Source organism: Typopeltis vanoorti, chromosome 18, assembly GCF_054136105.1.
Source record: "Typopeltis vanoorti isolate ZY-2024b chromosome 18, IOZ_Tvanoo_1.0, whole genome shotgun sequence".
NCBI classification, from domain to species: Eukaryota; Metazoa; Arthropoda; class Arachnida; order Uropygi; family Thelyphonidae; genus Typopeltis; species Typopeltis vanoorti.
In genome coordinates, this window is record NC_143566.1 from 53,372,017 (window position 1) to 53,394,088 (window position 22,072).

General features: G+C 37.2%; 1 protein-coding gene across 1 annotated transcript in view; it reads right to left on the minus strand.

Moving 5' to 3' along the window:
• Positions 1-22,072, minus strand: part of LOC150096673 (twitchin-like) — a 2,440,784-nt gene that overhangs the window by 572,662 nt on the left and 1,846,050 nt on the right. The window contains exon 101 of the mRNA XM_090408679.1: positions 9,410-9,688. Within this exon, the coding sequence (XP_090264805.1) occupies positions 9,410-9,688 (279 nt within the window). The remainder of the gene's footprint in view (positions 1-9,409; positions 9,689-22,072) is intronic.

A 22,072-nucleotide genomic window follows, 5' to 3' on the forward strand; every position in this document is an offset into this window, starting at 1 on the left:
GTAGAAGATGATGGTAGTTATGTGGTTCACTGTAGCTGGGGGATTGAGTGGTGGAGGGGAGGCAGAGAGCTGTAGAGTAGGTGCCCTTCCTTGAGGAGTCTTTGGACTCCTTGGAGGTGTCATGTAATAATAATAATAATAGTAATAATAATTAAAAAATATAATTTGCTTTAATTTGGTTTTAATGAATAGATAAAAATCAATTGCATATGACATCATGAAACAAGGAAGGTGAAATCAGATTATTAAAAGAAGTTAGCTGAATTATCTGAACAGGCCAATGTACATTCAAGAGAATTTTCAGTAGGTGCTAATAACAAGAAGAATGATCATGGAAGAAAAACCACACAGGTAGGAAAGTGTTGGATGCACTAGAAATAATTGAGTTACCAAGTGAACTCTCTGGATGCTAAGATAAAACTGGATGCAAGTAAATTGATGATTATTAATGTTGTTGCAAGATATAATATATATTAATGCTGTTGCAAGAGTTTGGTTCAAATACAGCTGTTGAACTGGATGGGATATTTGCACAGGTACTGAAGCAATGTTCCTGATGTGTTATTCAACTTGAGTCCCAGCAAAAGCAGATTCCTTATAAGTGGAAACAGGGCAAAATAATCCATTATACAGGTATAGTGGTAGTATATCTAGGTATAATTGATGCAACTAAGAAGATGATTCTAAAGTGGTAATTAAAGTACTGGAAAGATTGGTTAGCACCTGCATTCTTGTGAATTCGGGTCCTAAATAATCTAGTTTATCCACTTAACCAATCCAGTTCGCCTCAGAAAAGGAAAGCAATATCAGTTGCCCTTTCCTAGACATTCTGATTACAAGCCAGCCTGATGGATTCATGGTATTCTCCATTGCAAAAAACCCACACACATACTTGTAGATAAATTCACCAACATTCAAACTCCCACCCTCCCAATAATATGAGAATAATAAAACCCTACTTAACAGAGCAAAAATTATCATTTCTGATAACACTGCCCTCACCACTGAACTTACCACATTTTCAACACTTTTTTAGCCAATGGTTATAAACCTTACAAAACCCAAAAAAATATTAAAACTACATAACTGCAATCCAGGTCATTTCCCCCTCCAAAATAAAGACTACACAAAATCTATTTCCATTCCATATATCCAGGGCACATCTGAAAAACTAAAGAAATATGACCACATAAAAATTTGCATCCTTATTCCACCCACCAAAGACCAGCCTATTCCCTAGAGACCTGCCAGGTGCTTACAAGGTTCCTTGCAGTTGCAAACTGTCCCACTATGGTCAAACAGCAGGACAGCCAACATCAGAATTTATGAACACTTGAACTACAAGTTTGAACATTACAGCCACTCCAGACTACCTGACTATGCTTTGGACATCCACCACAGGACACACTGTAAGAAGGACACTTCACCACAGCAAATACAGTTATGAGAGGCTATTCTTGGAATTTCCCTCAGCCCTGAGAAACTTTCCAAACATGCACCCACAACAAATATAGGTGCATAAATCTGCCTAAAATTTGGAAAGCACTCATCCTCAGATCTACAGCCCAACAACCAACATCATCCAATTTAGCCCATGACACATTGTGATTTAGGTTTGGTTGCCTTTCTTCAGTCTAATTTACTTTAGTACCTGTATGCACATATCATTGTTCTGTGATACCTAACGATAGAAATTTGACTTTGCCGAAATATTGAAATATTAATTAAAATTAATGTAATTAATATTCAGTATGTGTTGTAATTTCCTCGGAAATAATAGTTATGAACAGCCAATGTATAAGCCTTTCTTCCAGAAGTTTTTCAAGAGGATGCAAGGGACAAGCAGAGAGGGGGGAGTGCTACTAATGATAGCAGGGGAATTATGTCCTCATAAAGTAGACATGAAATAGAGAAATAGTGGGAATAATTTTAAGGTACTGTGGTATGAGTTGGATATTGACAGCAAGATATATTTAAGCAGGTAGAAAAGTTTATGTGGCAGCAGTTCAGGATAGTTTATTTAATGGATTAATTCACAATATAAGAATAATTTATTTAACTTATTTTCTGATATTTCACTGGAAATGAAATATCAGAAAACATGAGAAGCACGAAAACAGTTTATCCAAAATAGATGGTGCTAATTAGGATTATAGTTCCTTGTGTTATCTGTTAAAAGTTTTACACTGGTCTCACTTTTAACAAATTGTTGCTAATTGTCCACTAACTGTGACAAACTGTTTTTGTGTTCTGAAGACACTGGGTATAATACCAGTGATATATCAGCAAATAAGTTAAATATTGATATTTTCTTTTTATTCTTGAGTTATGAATTAAAGAGATATTTTGTTGGAAGCTGCTATAGTCTAGGGAATGTGGAGGGTGGTGATGAAGAAAGATATATAAGCAATTTAGGTTAGTGAAAAAAAAGAGAAGTGTGACTATTATGGGTGATTTAAATTATGGAAGTATAAAATGGAGTGAAATGATAGCATTTGGGAATAAGAAAAGACTTCTTGAAAGACAACTATCTCAGGCAGTATGTAAGGGAGGACAAACAAGTATCAAGAATTTTAGATTTGATCATTTCAACAGAGGATGCAACTTGTGAGTGGGGCTTTGCATTTCTCTCCAGTTGGCAAGAGTGATCATGAAGTGATCACATTGCTAACATAGCTGTAAACGGTACAAGAAGACTTCTGTGAGGAAAGGATATATGTGGAATTAAAAGCTAGTAATTATGAGAAGCTCAGAACACAACTGGAGTTATAGCATGAAATGAGGAGTTGAACAAAAATGAGATAAATCCTGCTTGGGAAATGAAAATGAAATACTTAACAGCATCAATGTGCAAATGTATTCCGAAGGTCAAATGGCTGAATAAGGTAGATGTAAAAAGGATAAATGAGAGGATAAAAGCATGAAATCTGGAAGAAATAGGCACTCTGGAGGTAGCACTAGATGAATAACAGTAACAATCAGTTACATGAAGAGTACAAAGAGCAGGTCAAGAGAGAAACTCAGTTGGTAAGGACAGCAAAATTGCAGTACAAGCAGAAATTAGTAACACGGGCTAGGGAGATTTTTCAATATGTGACAAGTAGAAAGAAGAATGATTATGGCAAATGACATTAATGGTTGAAAGTGATAACTGCTGTAGAAGACATAATTCAAGTATTCACTGAGCAGTTCATCAGGGTGTTTCATCCTCGGTGTGAAATCAGAAGCTCATATTTAGAAAATGAAATGAAAGAAGACTTTCAGGTGAGTGAGAAAGAGGTATACGAGTAGTTAAGTAAGCTAGATATCAATATAGCAATAGGACTTGATGATATATCAGCACGTCTTAAGGAAATGTTCCAGGGAATTAATAATAGCCTTCAATTATCTGTTTAACAAGAGCCTCACAACAGCACAGGCTTCAAAGGAGTGGAAGGAAGGTAAAATTGTTACCCTTCATAAAGGTGATGATAAGACTAAGGCTACAAATTATAGGCTGATCTATATATTTGGAGTTGTAGTTCAGGTACAGGAGAGGTTGGTGGGAACTATGATCCAAGTAGGTTGATAACAGCGGTATGCTCTGTACTTTTCAGTGTGGGTTTGTTAAAGAGAGGTCATGTTTTAACAACTCGCTTATGTACCATAAAAAGGTGATGAATGTATTAGAAATGCACAATTAGGATTGTGCCTAGCTTTTGCAAGACTTTTGATAGATTCCAACCACAGGTTGGTAAATAAACTGAAGGAGATGGGAATGGATTATAGATTAGTGAGTTATATAAGCAACTGACTATCAAATAGGTATCCAGAAGTTTTATATGGGAAGAGGAAGGCACTATCTCAAAAGAAGAAACTCAAAGTGGTGTACCACAGGGATCTGTTTTGGGAACATTATTAATCAATTTCTACATGAATGATATTGGGATGGCTTTAACTGGTGATATACAACTGATTACAAGTGATGAACAACTGGGGAGAGCAATGATGAATCAAGCAGATACTGTGGCCTTACGGCAGGAGGATTAAATAAATGTTTCAGTGGGCAACATTATGCAAATGTCAGTTCCATGTTGCAAAGTGTAAGGTTTTGAAATTTGGTAGGCAACAATCAGATGCAAAGTATATGCTTGGTGGGGAAATTATTATTATTATTATCACAAGATCCCATGGAGTCACAAACTCCTCTAGGAAGTCCCTTTTGTCATACACACAGCTCATCACATAAGGTGTCATACCGCACCTTAATCACACACAAATTATCTGCAAACACCACACTCTCAGGCAAGGCATTCCAATCATTCACAACTCTGCATGCAAAAAACCTGCTTCTCATTCCCCTGCTCACAACCTCCTTATACAGCTCCCACAATTTGCTATAAAACCTCTCCAACATCAATTCTATAACAACCCCCTTACTAACTTTTAGGTCTCTATAATATCATCCCTCTTCCTCCTATCCACTACTCTCTGAAATTGCATCTTCTCAACCTGTTCTCATATTTGACATTCCAGAGATCCGAAACCACCTTAGCAAGTTGCCTCTGTACCCTTTCTAACATCTCTTCATCCTTTTGAAAACCAGATGGCCAAATTTGGGCACATTAGTCCATGTGTGGTCTAATCAAAGCCTTATACAATGGAACAAGAATCTCCTTACTTCTACAGTCAGTGTCCTCCGTATCATTCCCAGAATTCTTTCCTCCACCTCCAACAATATATCCCCAACAAGAATAAATTCTACATCCCATCTTTGTTTCCTAAATTTTAAAACCTTACATTTTGCAACATTGAACTTGCATCCCCATTTCCATATCCATTCACTCAATTTATTCAGATCTTCATGTAAGTCCACAGTATCTTCTCTATTCTTCATAGTTTGTCCCAACTTTGCATCATCTGCAAACAACTGAATATCCTCATCCAAATCTTTCCCCAATATCATTAACATACAAGTTAAACAGCAATGGCCAAAAACAGATCCCTGAGGCACATCTAGTGACCTCCCTCTATCTGGATATTGCCCCCCCCCCCCCATACACAACCTGCTGATACCTATCAGATAGCCATTCTCTGATACAATGCATTAATCTATTATCCAATCCCATCTGCTGTAGTTTGACTATCAGCTTATCATGTGGTAATCTATCAAAAGTCTTTGCAAAATCTAAGTATACTGCTGTGTATCCCTCTCCTCTCTCTGTTCAAGGAAGTCATCACCTTATTGTAATAAATAAGTAAATTACTAAAACATGACCTCCCTTTAGCAAATCCATGTTGTCCATCAAAGATAATACCATTGTTTTCAACTCAACTCAATTCTGGATTCTAGCTCTTACAAGCTTCTCCAACAACTTAACCACAACACTTGACACACAGATAGGCCTATAATTTGATGCCTATGTTCTATCACCTCCCTTATGAAGCGGCACAATCTTGCCCACCTTCAACTACTCTGGAACTCGACCCAGTGCAAGACTCTTATTACAAAAATATGTAAAGGTAGACATTCCTTAAGAATATGTGGTGATATGTTATCAAGTCCAACAACCTTATTAACATCAAGTTTGCTCAATTATACCTTACACCTCTTGCTCACTTATAGTCAGTCTATCCTCCCCATCAGCAACTGCTTTCAATCTCTCCATGATGTCACATTCACAAGAATGAAAGAGGTTGTTCATGCTTGTGAAATAATGATAATGGAGCATCTCTAGCTGAAAATTATTTTCCCATATACCATAAAGGTTAAACCCTTTAGTTTCATGTGCAGACTTCATATGTGCTATATTCATCTTGATAATTCAAACATGATCCTTTTGTCTTTCTTTATAATATTTATCAGACAAGGAAAACAGTGGACAACCACCTTGTTCTATTATCATTCCTTAATAAGTAAGATTGCTACCCCCTGATCTGTAGGCTGAGCAGACAAGAACAAAGAAAAAAACAGAAACCTAAAAAATGATTCTACACAATGGTATTAAAAATAACAGGGTAAGGGTGCTATATTCATCTTGATAATTCAAACATGATCCTTTTGTCTTTCTTTATAATATTTATCAGACAAGGAAAACAGTGGACAACCACCTTGTTCTATTATCATTCCTTAATAAGTAAGATTGCTACCCCCCTGATCTGTAGGCTGAGCAGACAAGAACAAAGAAAAAAACAGAAACCTAAAAAATGATTCTACACAATGGTATTAAAAATAACAGGGTAAGGGTATGCACTTTGAGCTGAAAGAAATTATAAGCATAGCTGCATTTTGTGCCAAAAGAAATTATACACTGGGGATAATTCACTTGCTTTTAGTTACCATTTGAAGCTTAACTTACACATCTTTCATAAAATTCAGTATTAAACTAATTGGATATTACATTATGTTGTATATGGGGGGGGGGGGTTGCAGTTTTTGGTCACTTTTGTTCACTTACAATCAGTCTTTCCTCCTCATCATCAACTGCTCTCAATCTCTTCATGATGCCACATTCACAAGAATGAAAGACTTTTATGAACTGCTCATTAAGTATCTCCAATATATCTTCCGCAGTAGTTGTCTTTATACCATTTTCTCCAATCAATGTGATCTTTCCATAATCATTCTTTTTTTTTGCTGGCTATATATTGAAAGAACTCCCTAGGATTCTTTTTGCTTCATTAGCTAATTGCTGTTCATACTTCACTTTTGCTACCCTTACCAACCAAGTCATCCTCCTTGCCTGGTCTTTGTAATCTTCTTGGAATTGGTTATTACCACTTCTCTTATGCTGTCTCCATAATGCCTTTTTTCTCTGTATCATATGCATAATCTGTTCATTCATTCATTGCAGTGTAATGAATGAATTTAACCTTCTGACCCTTGGAATACATTTAGACATTGCATTTACTAGATAGTTTTTGAATATCCCCCAAGCTGCATTAATTTCTTTTCCAGCTAACTCCCCATTTCATGCTACACCTGCAAGCTGTATCCTGAGCGCTTCATAATCCCCCCCCCCCTTGTAGTTTCACATATATCCTTTTGTTACAGAGGTCCTTACACTGCTGGCAAACACCCCCAGGTAATCACCTCATGGTCACTCTTACCAATTGGTGGGTAATTTGACATTTCATTTATAATTACATCCTCTGATGAAATGACTAAATCCAAGACCCTCAATCCTCGTGTGCCCTCTGTTACATACTCTCTGAGGTAGTTGTCCCTCAAAATTGCAAGACACTTGTTTTCTTTACTTTCAGTTGCTATTTCATCATTCCAGTCTATATTGCCATAATTAAAATTCTATCTATATTGTCATAGTTAAAATTATATTCTTGGTTTAAACCTCGATCCCAGTGTAAGCAAACAAAGTTTGCACATGAAGTATCTTTACGACTAGTCACTTGTATATACAGCCTAATGACTTCATATCAATTGCTTTAGTATCCCATAATGCAAAGCACACCCGCTTTTGGACATGTATAATGCTATGCATTATGGGAAAGGCCACTATCCAGACTGGTTTCAACCTTTATTGAAGTATGTTAAAGTGTAGGGATACCTCCTCTCCAAAATCTTTGAATGATCTACTAGATTATTCTAAATTTCACTAAGCGATCATAAAGAATCACTACTAAATTCATCGCTCCTGCCCCGAATCACAACAAGACAGTGGTGGCCCCACACAATGACAGGCAAAAAATCCACCACTGAGCAAGCCTCTCCACTCACTAGGAACCAAACAAGCCCAGAGACAAACTGCATCAAATACCCTAAGTAGGAGCCAAACCCACAAGAGATACCAAGGTTGAAGTAATGCAGAAATTATATATTTCCCAAATACAAGAAATAGAAAGATGTATCACCTTATTATTAAAATATTCTGGGTCATTGAAAGATATTTAAAATTTTTCATTTGTTTCAAATATAAATTAAAGATGCCAAGAAATTATATCCTTACTTTAATATTTTATCCAGGTGTAAGCAAGTGAAGTATCTTCAAAACTATGTGTAGAGGCTAAGGACTTGACATCAATTGCCTTAGTATCCTATAATGCAAAGCACACCTCCTTGGGACATGTATAATGCTATGCATTATGGTTATGCAAAATGTTTCTAAGTATGCTACATGTGACAGATTATTAAACATTGACTTTTATTTTACTCTATGTGCAAGAGAATGAAGATTTTTCAAAGCTTTCTTGAACTTATAGAGATAGCTATGATATTATTATTATTATGTGACACCTCTAGGGAGTTCAAAGACTCATCAAGGAAGAGTGCCAACAGCATCGAATGACTGATCTCCTTCCAACTAATAACTGCGCTCAAACTTGTTTAACTTTTTGCGTGAGCTATTAGTAGCAGAGGCTCTACCAATCGACCAACCTTTGCTTGAATTGCTTGCAGATAACATTGTTACTCCTGCTGTGTGAGAGATTAAACTTGATGTGTGTGTTCTCTCTCTCTTCTTTTTTCTATTTTCCATGTGAGAAAAACATAATCTCTTTCTTACTCTTTATAGACAATATGGATAATTAATTTATTTTGTCCTCTTGAAATAACATTAACAAGACATAAAATAACATCTCCTGGTCCTTCTGTACTCCTTGGCTTGTAGCAACACCCCACTAAATATCATGTTCTTGCCCACTTCTACCTTACACCATATGCTTTCAAAATCATTAGTGTCTTTGTCTTCCAAATTCTCCACTCTAAGAGGACGGAAGTCGTCACTTATCATAAGCAGCAGTAATCCACCACCATGCCTTCCCTTCCTATCCTGCCAGAAAATGCTGTTCCCTGCTACTTCTATTCTTATTATTATATCCTCTTCTGTCAACCATATCTCAGTGATCCCAATTCATTATTCTTTTTATCTAAATGGGTTGTTCCCAAAATGGTTCTTTCCATGTTGGTTTGTGTTATTTTCAGTTTCTCTAGCTGTTTTTAGTCAGGTACTATATTTACAGAACTGTCTAAAACAAAAGACTAAGCAGTTCTGTAAATATAGTACCTAAATTTTAATACCACAATGAATTAGGAATCATTAGGGAAAAAAATCTGAAATGTAATAAAATTAAATTTTATTTCATACCAAGAGTTTGAATAGCAAACTGATGTTGCTAGTCAATGAAAACCATTTGCCAGTCATATTAACATAAGAAACTATCCTACCTTATTAATAGCAAATAATCTGCTATGATCAAACTTCAATACAAGTTAGGGCAGTAGAAATAACAACTACACTTTTTCAAATAATTGCAATTAGTTATATAAATAATGCATCATAATCATCCAAAAATATCTGAAATGGCACCTAATAAACTGAGGTTTTTTTAACTTAATTATAAAGGTATTGAAATTTTATTTACTATATAATCAGTTTAAGAATATGCTTATTTGTGCAATCAAAAAAACACTAACCAGTAATGTGCATGGTAAATGTTGCGCTATCAGTACCACTGTCATTTTTGACTACCAGTTTGTATTTTCCCTCATCATTCTTCCGTGCTTCCCTAAGGAAAATAATAACATAATCATCGAATACAGTATATTTTAGATGGTTATCTTCTTTCACCTCCAGACCATCCTTGAACAACATTACATCAAATGGGGCTGTCCCAGTGAAGAATATTTTTACTTTTCCATTATCACGTTCAGGAAATATAACCTCATTTGGGCATCGTTCAATTTTAGGAGGGGCTGAAAAATAAATTACAATACTTTACTTCTGAAGAAATCTCTTACATCACAGCACAACACACACAAAAAAAAAAAATGTTATTTTCATAAACTTATCAAAGCATTTTATTTTATTGTGACTTACTGAAAGTTGTAAACCTATCATACATTAGTACCATGGGTAGGTTAAGGTTTTTTCCTTAATCTATTATTACTTTTATTTATTTTATTATTATTATTATTATTATTATTTAGGCCTCCAAGGAGTATAAAGACTTATTGTGGGAGGTCCTTCCTAGGAAACACAAGTCTATCAAGACTCAACGTGGGAGGTCCCTCCTAGGAAACACAAAGTCTATCATACCACTCCATAAACTCATTGACTGATCTCGCTCTCACCACTCTATCAGGCAATGCATTCCACGGTTCATCCACCCTCCATGCAAAGAAACCACTCCTCGCCCTCTTGCTCACAGTTTCCTTTCGTAACTTCCAGGGATGGCCCCTTGTCATCACTCCTTATAGCTGTTCAACCAAGCCAACGAACTCATCAGTGTCAACCCTATACCTACCTCTCAACAGTTTAAAAGTCTCAACCATATCACCTCTTCTTCTTCTATCCACCAAACTCTGCAGTCCACATTTCCTCAGCCGATCCTCATAATTAACATTGTACAGTCCTGAAACTGTCTTTGCTATTTGCCTCTTTATCTTTCCACAGTTAATTTATCCCCTTCAAATCCTGGGGACCAAATCTGAGAACAATCATCTAAGTGTGGTCTGATCAGGATCTTATACAATGGAATGATAACTCTTTTATCTCTGCAGGTCAGCATCCTTCTCATTATTACAGCACTCCTTTGTGTTACCTTCACCGCTTTTGCAATATGTCCCTTGAATTTCAGGTTTCTATCAATCATCAATCCCAGATCTCTTGTTTCCCTTACTTCATCCAGTACGACTCCTCCAATAGAGTACGCAACTCCCCATCGATGTGTCCCAAACCTCAAGACCTTACATTTTACTGCATTAAACCGAATCCCCATTCATGTACCCATCTCCATTTGTCTAGCTTATTCAAATTCTCTTGCATGACTACCACATCTGTGCTATTACTAATTACCTTTCCCAGCTTCACATCATCTGCAAAAAACTGAACATCCCCCTGCAATCCACTGACAATGTTACTGATATAAAGGTCAAACAATATAATTCCTAGTACTGAGCCCTGTGGGACCCCACTTGTAACCCTCTGCCTCCTTGAAACTGCCCCACCATACACAACTCTCTGATACCTATCTGACAGCCAATCTTGAATCCAGTTGACCAACCTGACATCCAAACCCATGTGCTGCAACTTAAATATCAGCTTATCATGTGGCCCCCCCTGTCAAATGTCTTCGCTAAATTAAAGATAATGGCAGTATATGCCTTTCCCTCATCTTCTGCTCTTGTAACTTTATTATAAAAGGTAGCATATTAGCATATTACTAAAACAAGAGCGCCCCTTAATAAATCCATGTCGACTCTCACAGATAACATTATCCTCATCTCTGCAATGCTGTATACAGTACCTAACTAATTTCTCCAAGATCTTATCAACTACTGATGACACACAAACTGGCCTATAATTAGACACTTTCAGTCTGCTACTGACCTTATGCAATGGCACTATCTTACCTTCCTTCCATTCTCTGGGTATCTTTCCCATAGCCAGACTTTCATTGAAAAGCCAGGTCAAAGGAGATGTCGGTTCTTTAGCACATTCTCTCAAAACTCGTGGTGAAATATCATCTAGTCCCACAGCTTTACTGACATCCAGTGTTCTCAGTATTTGGAACACACTCTCCTCCTTCACCTCTAAACATCGAACCTGCTCTATCCCTGTAGTATTAAAATTTACTCCACCAGGATGAAATACACCAATAAAGTGTTCATTGAACAATTCTATTATGTCCTCTGCATCAGTCATTCTATTCCCATTTTTATCCCACAATGTCATTCTTTCACAATCATTTCTCCTCCTACTGGCCACATAGCTAAAAAATTCCCTAGGATTTTCTTTGGATCTTAGGACCAATCTCTTCTCATATTCCAGTTTCGCCTTCCTTACCATACTAATCACTCTCCTGGCCTGTGTCTTATATTCTTCATGCATCTTATCTTCACCTGTCTCCTTATATCTCTTCCATAACCTCTTTTTCACATGCAGTTCCTGTTTAATATTGTTTGTCATCCACTTTACTTCAAATTGTGTCCTCTTCTTCACTTGTGGAATACAGCTTACTATTGCTGCTAACAAATATTCCTTCACAATTTCCCAAGCACTAATGATATCCTGGCCTTCCAATTCCTCCCTTAATGAAACTTCCCCAAGTTGACGTCTAAGACTATTGTAATCACCTGCCTTATAATTTCACATATATTCCTGTCTCTTTGATACTCCTGCATGTATATTCATCTTCCAAGTCAAAACCACATGGTCACTCTCTCCAACTGGTGGGAGAGATGTCATCTTACTTATTATCTGCTGTTCTGATGCTATAACCAAATCTAAATCTCCTGACCCTCTTGTTCCCTCTATTACATATTTCCTAACATATTTGTCCCTCAAGAATTCTAGAAATTCCATTCCCTTATTACTACATGCATCTTCCTCTCCCCCCAATTTATACTGCTGTAGTTAAAATCTCCCATAGCAATCATTCTTCTTGCACTTGCAAAGCTCAACTGGATAAACATCTCCTGGTCCTCACCTTCTGTGCTCCTTGGTTTGTAGCAACACCCCACTAAATATCCAGTCTTGCCTATTGCACCAGTACTCCACCAGCACGCTTTCCCTTTCTATCCTGCTGAAATGTTACTTCTATTTCTGTTATTATATCCTCTTCTGTGAACGACGTATCAGTGATCCGAATAATCTTTGGCCAGGCTGATGCTATCAGTGCCACCAATTCCTCTCCTTTATTCTGGATACTCCTGGCATTAGTATAAAGCATAAGAATGCCACTATTTCAATACCAAGCATTATATCCTATAGACTCCAGTGGGCTCAGCGCTACCTTATGTTGTCCCCCCCTTCTCCCAAGTACCCTTTCCCACAAGAGACCACCCCTGCTACCATCCACTTTGGGCATTCAAGTTTGCCTGCATTGACACACTGACTTGTTCAGAACAGCAATCTCTACAGATGCCTATGTCCTTTCTCATTCAAATGCAAGCGGTCTCTCGCATACAATTCCTCTCTGTCCTCAAACACTGTCCAAGCATCCACATATTCCAATCCCCCTTCTGACACATTCTAGCTATTATGTTATTCAATATGACTGCTCTTCTGCTCAGCTCGTCACAATCATAATTAGGCAACACACACACACTATCTTTCCTCTCTGTGTCTTCTTTCGTACTACCTCAAGCAAGAATCTCATATCTCTCACTGACCAATTTACATTACCTCTCAAGTCATTTGTTCCTACCATCACAATCGTCTCATCCACCCTTTCACCCCTCTTAATAGTCACACTTTCTATTGTTCCTAAAGGCAAATACTTCTCACGCATCCTATCTTGCACACCACGGATCATTGAGTCACCGTGCATTACACCTCTTACCATTTCCTCTCTCCTACTGTTTCCATTCTCTCCTCTTCTATCATTCCCATACCTCTCTCTCATTCCCTCCCTTCCACTTATCCTATTCATCCTATTCTCTCCTCTTCCATCATTCCCATAACTCTGTCTCATTCCCTCTCTTCTACTGTTCCCATTCTCTCCTCTTCAATCGTTCACATAACTCTCTCTCATTCCCTCTCTTCTACTGTTCCCATTCTTTTCTCTTCTGTCATTCCCATACCTCTCTCTCATTCCCCCTCTTCTACTGTTCCCGTTCTCTCCTCTTCTGTCATTCCCACACCTCTTGTCCTCTTCCCTCTCTTCTACTGTTTCTATACTCTCCTATGCTATCATTCCCAAACCCCCTCTCTCCTACTGCTTCTATTCTCTCCTCTTCTATCATTCTCAAAACTTTCTCTCACTCCTACTCTGATTTGCCTTGCATACATCTTTTCCATTCTCCTAATCTCATCTCGTTCATAAAATATTCCACCTCCTCTTTCAGCTCATCTATCCCTTTCTGCAAGGTAGTGACTCTTACTTGCCATTCTTTTACCCAATCAAAACCATCTCTGTAAACTTCACCATCATTCAAGCCTTCCACACTCTCGACTTTTATTTTCTCATTCATACTTCGCTCATCATTCTCTCCTATCACACTACTTGTCTCCTGACATACATTTCCCATCCCTGAAGCAACTAGGTCAGTTATCAATATATCCAATTCTCTAATTTCCTCCCATTGTCTGCATTCTGCACATATAACCACTCCTCCTTCTCTCACCCACAACATATCCAACTCCTGGGAAGCATACATGCCGCAATCACTGCATGCCACAAAGTCCTTTATTATATTACATATAATAGAGTTCTTAAATGGTGGAGGACTCGTAACTACTAAACTAATCGCCAAAAATATATATGAACACTGTATCACAGATATATATATATATATATATATATGGCAAGAACTTATCTTCTCTTCCTCTGCAATGCTGCCAACTGTGATCTCGGCTTCTCGGTAACCCAACGAAACTCCAAAAGCAGAACCACTAAATAACACTTGTGTTACTGAGAAAAAAAATGCACCATGGTTCACAAAAGAATTCACACTATACACCGTTTAAAAAACACTTTTCCCCACTGCTGCTCAAATCACCCAACATGTGCTTCCAGATTTGTATTTTTATTTATTGTTTTACATAATATGGAAACCCTGCGCTAGAGACAAACATTCAAATGGATTTTTGTATATTGAATTATTATTATCATTATCCAGGATCTCCACAGAGTCATGAGAACTCATCGTGGGAGGCCTATCCTAAACAACACGAAATCTATCATATCATTCCTTAAACTCATTCACTGTTTGTGCTCTCACTAACCTATCAGGCAATGCATTTCACAAACCAACTACCTAGACACTCCTCACCCTCTTATTCACCACTTCCATTTGTAACTACCTCTCAACAATTTAAATGTCTCAATCATATCACCATTGCCCATTCTATCTAACAAACTCTACAGTCCACATAGTCTGTCCTCATGACTAACATTGTACATTCCTGTTATCATTTTTGTTATCTGCCTCTGCACTCTTTCCAAGGTTAATTTATCTCCTTCAAATTCTTGTGACCAAATCTGAGCATAATAATCCAGATAAGGTCTTATCAGGGCTTTATACAATGGAATCACCACTCTTCTATCTGTGGTGGTCAGTGTCCTTCTCAGTATTGCAGCAGTCCTCTGAGTTACCTTCACCACCTTAGTGATATAATCCTTAATCTTCAAGTTTCTATCAATGATTGCCTCCTCCTCTTGCTTCATCTAGTACAGTTCATCCAACAGAGTATGCAGCCTCGCAACAAAGGATCCCAAATTTCAAGACCTAACATTTAGTTGCATTACACTGACCTCCATTCATCTGTCCAGCTTATTCAAATCTTCCTGAAGAGCTACTACATCAGCACAATTACTAATAACCTTTCCCAGCTTCACTTCATATGCAAACAACTGAATATTTCATGCAATGCATTGACAATGAACTGCACTAAACAATAAACAATATAGGTCCCAATACTGAGGGACCCTACTTGTACCTTCTGCCTCTTGACACTGCTCCCTTGTACACAACTCTGATATCTATCAGACAGCTAATCCTCAATTCATTTCACTATCCTGATATCTAAACCCATATGCTGTAGCTTAGATATCAACTTATCACAAAACACCCTGTGAAATTTGTAAAATATAAAAAAAAAAAAATGGCAGTATATGCCTTTCCCCCCATCAAATGTTCTTATTACTTTAATGTAAAAGGCAATCAGATTATTGAAACAAGAATTCTCCCCTTTACAAATCCATGTAAACCCTCACAGATTAAATTATCCTCATCTGCCCAATGCTCTATACAATCTTTCACAAATTTCTCCAAAATCTTAACTATGGAAGAAAATACAAATTAGCCTATACAGTGGTACCTCGACTTATGAACTGCTCGACATACAAACTTTTTGAGATATGAACTTTTTTCATATCCCATTTTGACCTACTTTTTTTATGCATATTTAGCTGAGTGCGCACGGAACCATTTTTAGTGTAACGATTGTTGTTACTATGTCGTATTTATCTGAAATAGAATGAACACTGCATGTATTTGCTTTTTTTGTGTATCTATTTCAGTATTTGTGTAAACAAAGAATACACTTTGTGAAGATTTTTTTAGGTTTGTATTTATTATGTGTACTGTATGTATTTCATTTTATAAGTGACGTGTTTTATTGTAGATTCATGTTTATTTTCTGAATAATCTACCAGATAAGAGTAATTTCACTGATCAGCGTATTATTTTCAGCATGGGGCCAAAGAAAACTAAGAAAGAAGAGAAAAAGAAAATCACAATAGAAATTAAGAAAGAGATTGTGGAAAAATATGAGCAAAGGAGTCAGGCAAAGTGATCTGTGCGAGCAGTATGACTTGTCCAAATCCACCCAAGCTACAATTGTGAAGAAAGCAGATTTTTATAAGCAAGTGGATGTGGTCAAATCTATAGTGTCATCTCGAAGAAATAAAGTTATGGAAGAAATGGAAACTTTACTACTCATCTGGATTAATGACATGCAACTGAAAGGAGATAGTGTATCTCAAAACATGATCTGTTTACAAGCTCAAACTATTTACAAAGATCTTTTGCAGAATTTTCCATCCACTAGCAAAGACATCGCTGAAGAGTTTAAAGCTAGCAAAGGATGATTTGAGAACTTCAAGAATAGAACCAGTATCCATAGTATTGTCAGACGTGGAGAAGGTGCTAGTGCTGACAAAGAAGCCGCTGAAAGGTTCGTGAAGAAATTTCAGAAACTGATGGAGTCAGAAGGTTACAGACCAGAACAAGTTTTCAACTGCGATGAAACTGGGCTTTTCTGGCAGAAAATGTCTAAGAGAATGTTCATCACTAAGGAGGAAATGGCATTGCCAGGAAACAAGGCAATGCAAAACAGACTAACTTTGCTTTTTTGTGCTAATGCCAGTGGTTATCTGAAGATAAAATCTCTGTTGGTTTACCACTCTGAAAATCCTAGTTTTTAAAAAGTAGAAAGTTAACAGGCACAAACTCAGCATTATGTGGAGAGGTAACAGCAGAGCCTGGGTAACCAGGCAATTCTTCTGTGAGTGGATGACAGAGGTCTTTACTCCCACAGTGCAATGATATTTACAAGAAAAGGGTCTGTCTGAGAAAGTTCTTCTCATAATGGACAATACTCCACACATCCACCACAGTTGGAAGAAGATTTGGATGAAGAGTTTAATTTCATCAAAATTAAGTTCATACCACTCCTCCAACCAATGGATCAATATGTTATTTCCAACTTCAAAAATCTTTTTAACAAAGCTCTTTTCCAAGGTTAATTTCGAAGTTATTACTGACACAGAATTAATCCTCAGGGAATCCTGGAAGAATCACTTTAATATTCTTCATTGTTTGCAGAGGATGTTTCTGTGAGAGCTCTAAAATCAGCCTGGAAAAAGTTATGGCCCGACTGTGAACTGCATTGGAAGGACCTGAAAGCAAAATTAACATTGTATATATACAGTTGTCTCCCAGGGCAAGACCATGCATTTGGAAGTTGATGAAGCAGACGTGGAGGAGCACAATGTTCAGCTGACCACTGAAGAGCTACAGGAGTTAAGAAGAGAGCAGGAAAAAGAAAGAGATGAGGAGGAAAAGCAAATGTCTTCAGAGGACAAAGAAGACAGCAACAAAGAGAGCAGGAAAAAGAAAGAGATGAGGAGGAAAAGCAAATGTCTTCAGAGGACAAAGAAGACAGCAACAAAAAGTGAGCAATTCCAACAAGTGACATAAAAAAAATCTTGCCGCACTGGGGCAAATTGCAATTGGTTAAAAAGTGGCACACCCAAATCAAGTTGTTGTTTCTAGAGCCACCAATATCTTCAATGACAATGTCATTAATCACTTTAGAAGGGTATTAAGGAAACGACAGATTCAGTCAACATTGGATAGGTTTAGAAAGTTTTTTAACTTGGGTATATTATGTATTCAAGATACCAAGTAATTTCATATAAACTTGGTTTTTAATCCTATTTCCCAAGTGAGCAAACAGACAAGTAAGTCAAGTTTGCACCTGCACGTAGTGCAAGTCTGAGGCAACTCATGGTATTGCCACTCTAGGCAACTCATGGTAAAGGTGGATTAAGCTCTGATCACTTTCCTTAGTATTTTTCCCTTAATGTAAAGTACATCCCCCCCCCCCCTTGCAGATATCTATGATGCTATGCATTAAAGGCAATGGTCACTACCCATACTGGTTTCCCTTTGTTTAAGTGTGGGGATACCTTTCCAAAAACTCGTAAAATCCCCCAGATCACCCAATAATGACTGACCCACAGGATCAGAAACTCAGTTGGCTCTACACCATGGCAGGCTCCCCCACCACTGAGCAGAGCCGCACATTTGCTCATCTGGAAGGGTAACAACAACAGCCATGCCTCAGTTAACTTCACAGGCTACAGCACTGCCATTCATTACCCCACTACCCAGGCCCCGGGTGACAGCAACAGCCGAGCCTCAGTTAAAACTTTGCGGGCTACAGCATTGCAATTCATCACCCAAGCTTCCAACTGGTTTTGCCCTTTATTGAGGTCTCGTCAGCGGGAGCCAGACCAGACATTGCTAAGGTTGAAGTAATGTAGAGCTTATATGAATTTTACCTAAAAAAAGTTGCCACAAGGTGCTTTGACCTTATTAAATAAAATCTCAGGATGAGAGATAGATGTAGAAAGTTTTTTAACTTGGGTATATTATGTATTCAAGATACCAAGTAATTTTATATAAACTTGGTTTTTAATCCTATTTCCCAAGTGAGCAAACAGACAAGTCAAGTTTGCACCTCCATGTAGTGCAAGTCTGAGGCAACTCATGGTAAAGGCTTTCCTTTGTAAAGTAAAGGCCTTCCTTGCTTTACATCAAGGGAAAAATACTAAGGAAAGTGATCAGAGCTTAATCCACCTTTACCATGAGTTGCCTCAGACTTGCACTACATGCAGGCACAAACTTGACTTACTTGTCTGTTTGCTCACTTGGGAAATAGGATTAAAAACCAAGTTTATATAAAATTACTTGGTATCTTGAATACATAATATACCCAAGTTAAAAAACTTTCTACATCTATCTCTCATCCTGAGATTTTATTTAACATTTGTCAAAGCACCTTGTGGCAACTTGTTTAGGTAAAATTCATATAAGCTCTGCATTACTTCAACCTTAGCATCGTCTGGTCTGGCTCCCACTGACGAGACCTCAATAAAGGTCGAAACCGGTATGGGTAATGACCATTGCCTTTAATACATAACATCATACTCTGCAAGGGGATGTGCTTTACATTAAGGGAAAAATACTAAGGAAAGTGATCAGAGCTTAATCCACCTTTACCACGAGTTGCACTACCATGAGTTGCCTCAGACTTGCACTACGTGCAGGTGCAAACTTGACTTATTTGTCTGTTTGCTCACTTGGGAAATAGGATTAAAAACCAAGTTTATATAAAATTACTTGGTATCTTGAATATGTTGGATAGGTTTTTTAAACCTCCCTCACAAGAGACAGAAAGAAGCAACTGATGACAACAAATCGAAAACTCCTGAACCACAAAACCAGCGACAAGAAAATTGATTTTTTTTACAGTTTAATGGAAGATGATTCTCATACTAATCAAGTAAAACCAAAGATTTCATAAATAAAAATTAATATGTAATGGTATACAAAATGCATATTTATAGTGTAAAAATGCTCCTTCTCACTCCTTAGGTTTCGAGATACAAACTGTGGTCAGGAACGAATTAAGTTTGTAAGTCGAGGTACCACTGTAGTTTGACACTTTCATTCTACTACCACCTTTATAAACTAGAAGTATCTTATTCTCCTTCTACTGCTTTAGCACCTTTCCCATAGTTGGACCTTTCATTGAAAAGCCAGATCACTGAAGCTGTCAGTGATCTGGTTTTTCTGCTTGGCACATTCTCTTAATATATGTTATGAAATTCCACCTACTCCACTCACTTACTGACATCCAGACCACTTGGTATTCAACCCCCACCCCACCTCATGCAATTATAAACTTTGAACCTTCCCTATCTTTCTAGTAACAAAACCTTCTTTTCTAGGATGAAATGGCCCAATAAATTGATCATCGACAACTCCACTATGTCTTCTGCTTCAGACACTCTACTCTCATTTTCTTCTAACAGTGTCATTCTCTGACAGTCATTTTTCCTTCTACTGGATTTCAGGGCTAATCTCTTCTCATATTCAAGTTTTACCTTCCTTGCTATGCTAGTCAATTTCAAGGTCCTGAGTCTTATATTCTTCATGCAACTGCTCTCTACCCCTATTTTTATACTTTTTCCATAACCTGTATTTCATTTATAGTTTCCGTTTATTGATATCGATAGTCATCTACTACCCCCCCCCCCCCAATTGTCTTCTCTTTGCAACTCAAGGCATACAATTTGCCATTGCTTTCTTCACTAGTTCCTATGAACTGGTGATATCTCAACTCTTACACACATGGAGCTTCCCCAATCTGATTTCTAAGATTATTATAATTACAAGACTCATAATTCAACATAAATTTCTTTCTTTATTGATACTTCTGCATGTCTTCATCCCCAAAGTTAAGATTACATGGTCACTCTCTTCAACTGGATGCAGGAATGATATTTCAGTTATATTTAGGGCCTCTGATTCTGGGACCAAATCCAAAAACTCTTAAGTCTTGTGTTCCTTCTGCTACATGTAGCCTAAGGTATTTGTCCCTCAGAAATTCCAGAAATTTCATTCCCTTACTACCAGTACACCTCTGATTTTCTGGCAAGGGATGGTCTAGCACCTCCTTTAGTTTGGACAAAATTATGAGAGTACACTTGAAATTCCTGTGACCACCAGGCTAGTTAATTGGGCCATTACAGATGGCATTGCACATGGTGCATGCTCACTTAATTATTTACATCTGTACTTGATTTTGAGATTGTGATTGCGATTGCTTGATTTTGAGATTGAACTGGACCTCACTTGCATTTCGAAGTGAAGTCCAGTTCAAGGTGGTGTCAAGTGCAACAAATTCATATTAACTTGCACTGTATCATTTAGACAAATGTGTTTCCTTTCATCACTTAATTTGCACATTTAATATTCAAGTTTCTAGTAGTCTGTAGCATTTGAGAAATGTGGGAGAGGTACAATTAGTTGGTCAAAAGAGAAATTATGAATTATTATTATTATTAAGACTTCTGTTGGTCCTACAAAATAGATCATCTGGCAAGGCTCTGGAACAATGAGTGCTGGAAAATTGATTGTGTACCTGAACTACATGCTCTTTTGTTGAAAGTGTTTTCACTTGGTTATACTATTATTTAAAGATGCCAAGAAATTATATTCTTAGTTTCATCCTTTATCGAAGTTAAGCAAACAAAGTAACTTCACGACTGGGCTACTTGTATATTGAGGCTAATGACTTCACATCAAATGCCTTAGTATTCCATAATGCAAAGCACAAGTCCATAAGGATATGCACATTTGCATTATTATCATGATGAAGCATCCATCACTTTTCCCACCAATCATCAGGCCAATTTTTTCTGATAGCATATGGAATATTGTATTTAAACAAAAAAATACAATGATTATTTACAAACTAATTAGCTCATTCAATCACACATTTGTTTAAAACAAAAACTACAATGAGGTAACTGAGTATTTTGAACGAAAATACAAAAAAGTTCCTTATCCATCAGGAGCGATAAATCCACTCTTCATGTATAATATGCTATATTATATGCTATCGTATGCTAATGCAAATGTGAAGTGGGGGATGGCATTTTTTTCATACCCATTCTCTCAGTATGCTTCATAAGTTCCTCTCAATATCATATTTCAATCATATACTATTATTATTATTATTAGTAGTAGTAGTATTTTAAGGTATCTCCATGGATTTCAGAGACTCATCATTGGAGACTCAAACTAAACTATCATTCACGCTCAGAGAATTCACAACTAATTCTCGCATCAATTCCACTCGTTCACCACTCTCCATGCAAAAAATCTAGTCTGCACACACTTACTAATCACATTCTGATACAACTTCCTAGTTGTATCACACTGATACTTCCTAGTTCTCTGATTATTTATCATATATTGAAAGTTTTCCATTGCTTCAATTTTATAAAAACCCTTTAATATCTTTTGTGTCTATGATGTCCCATATTTTCCACCTAT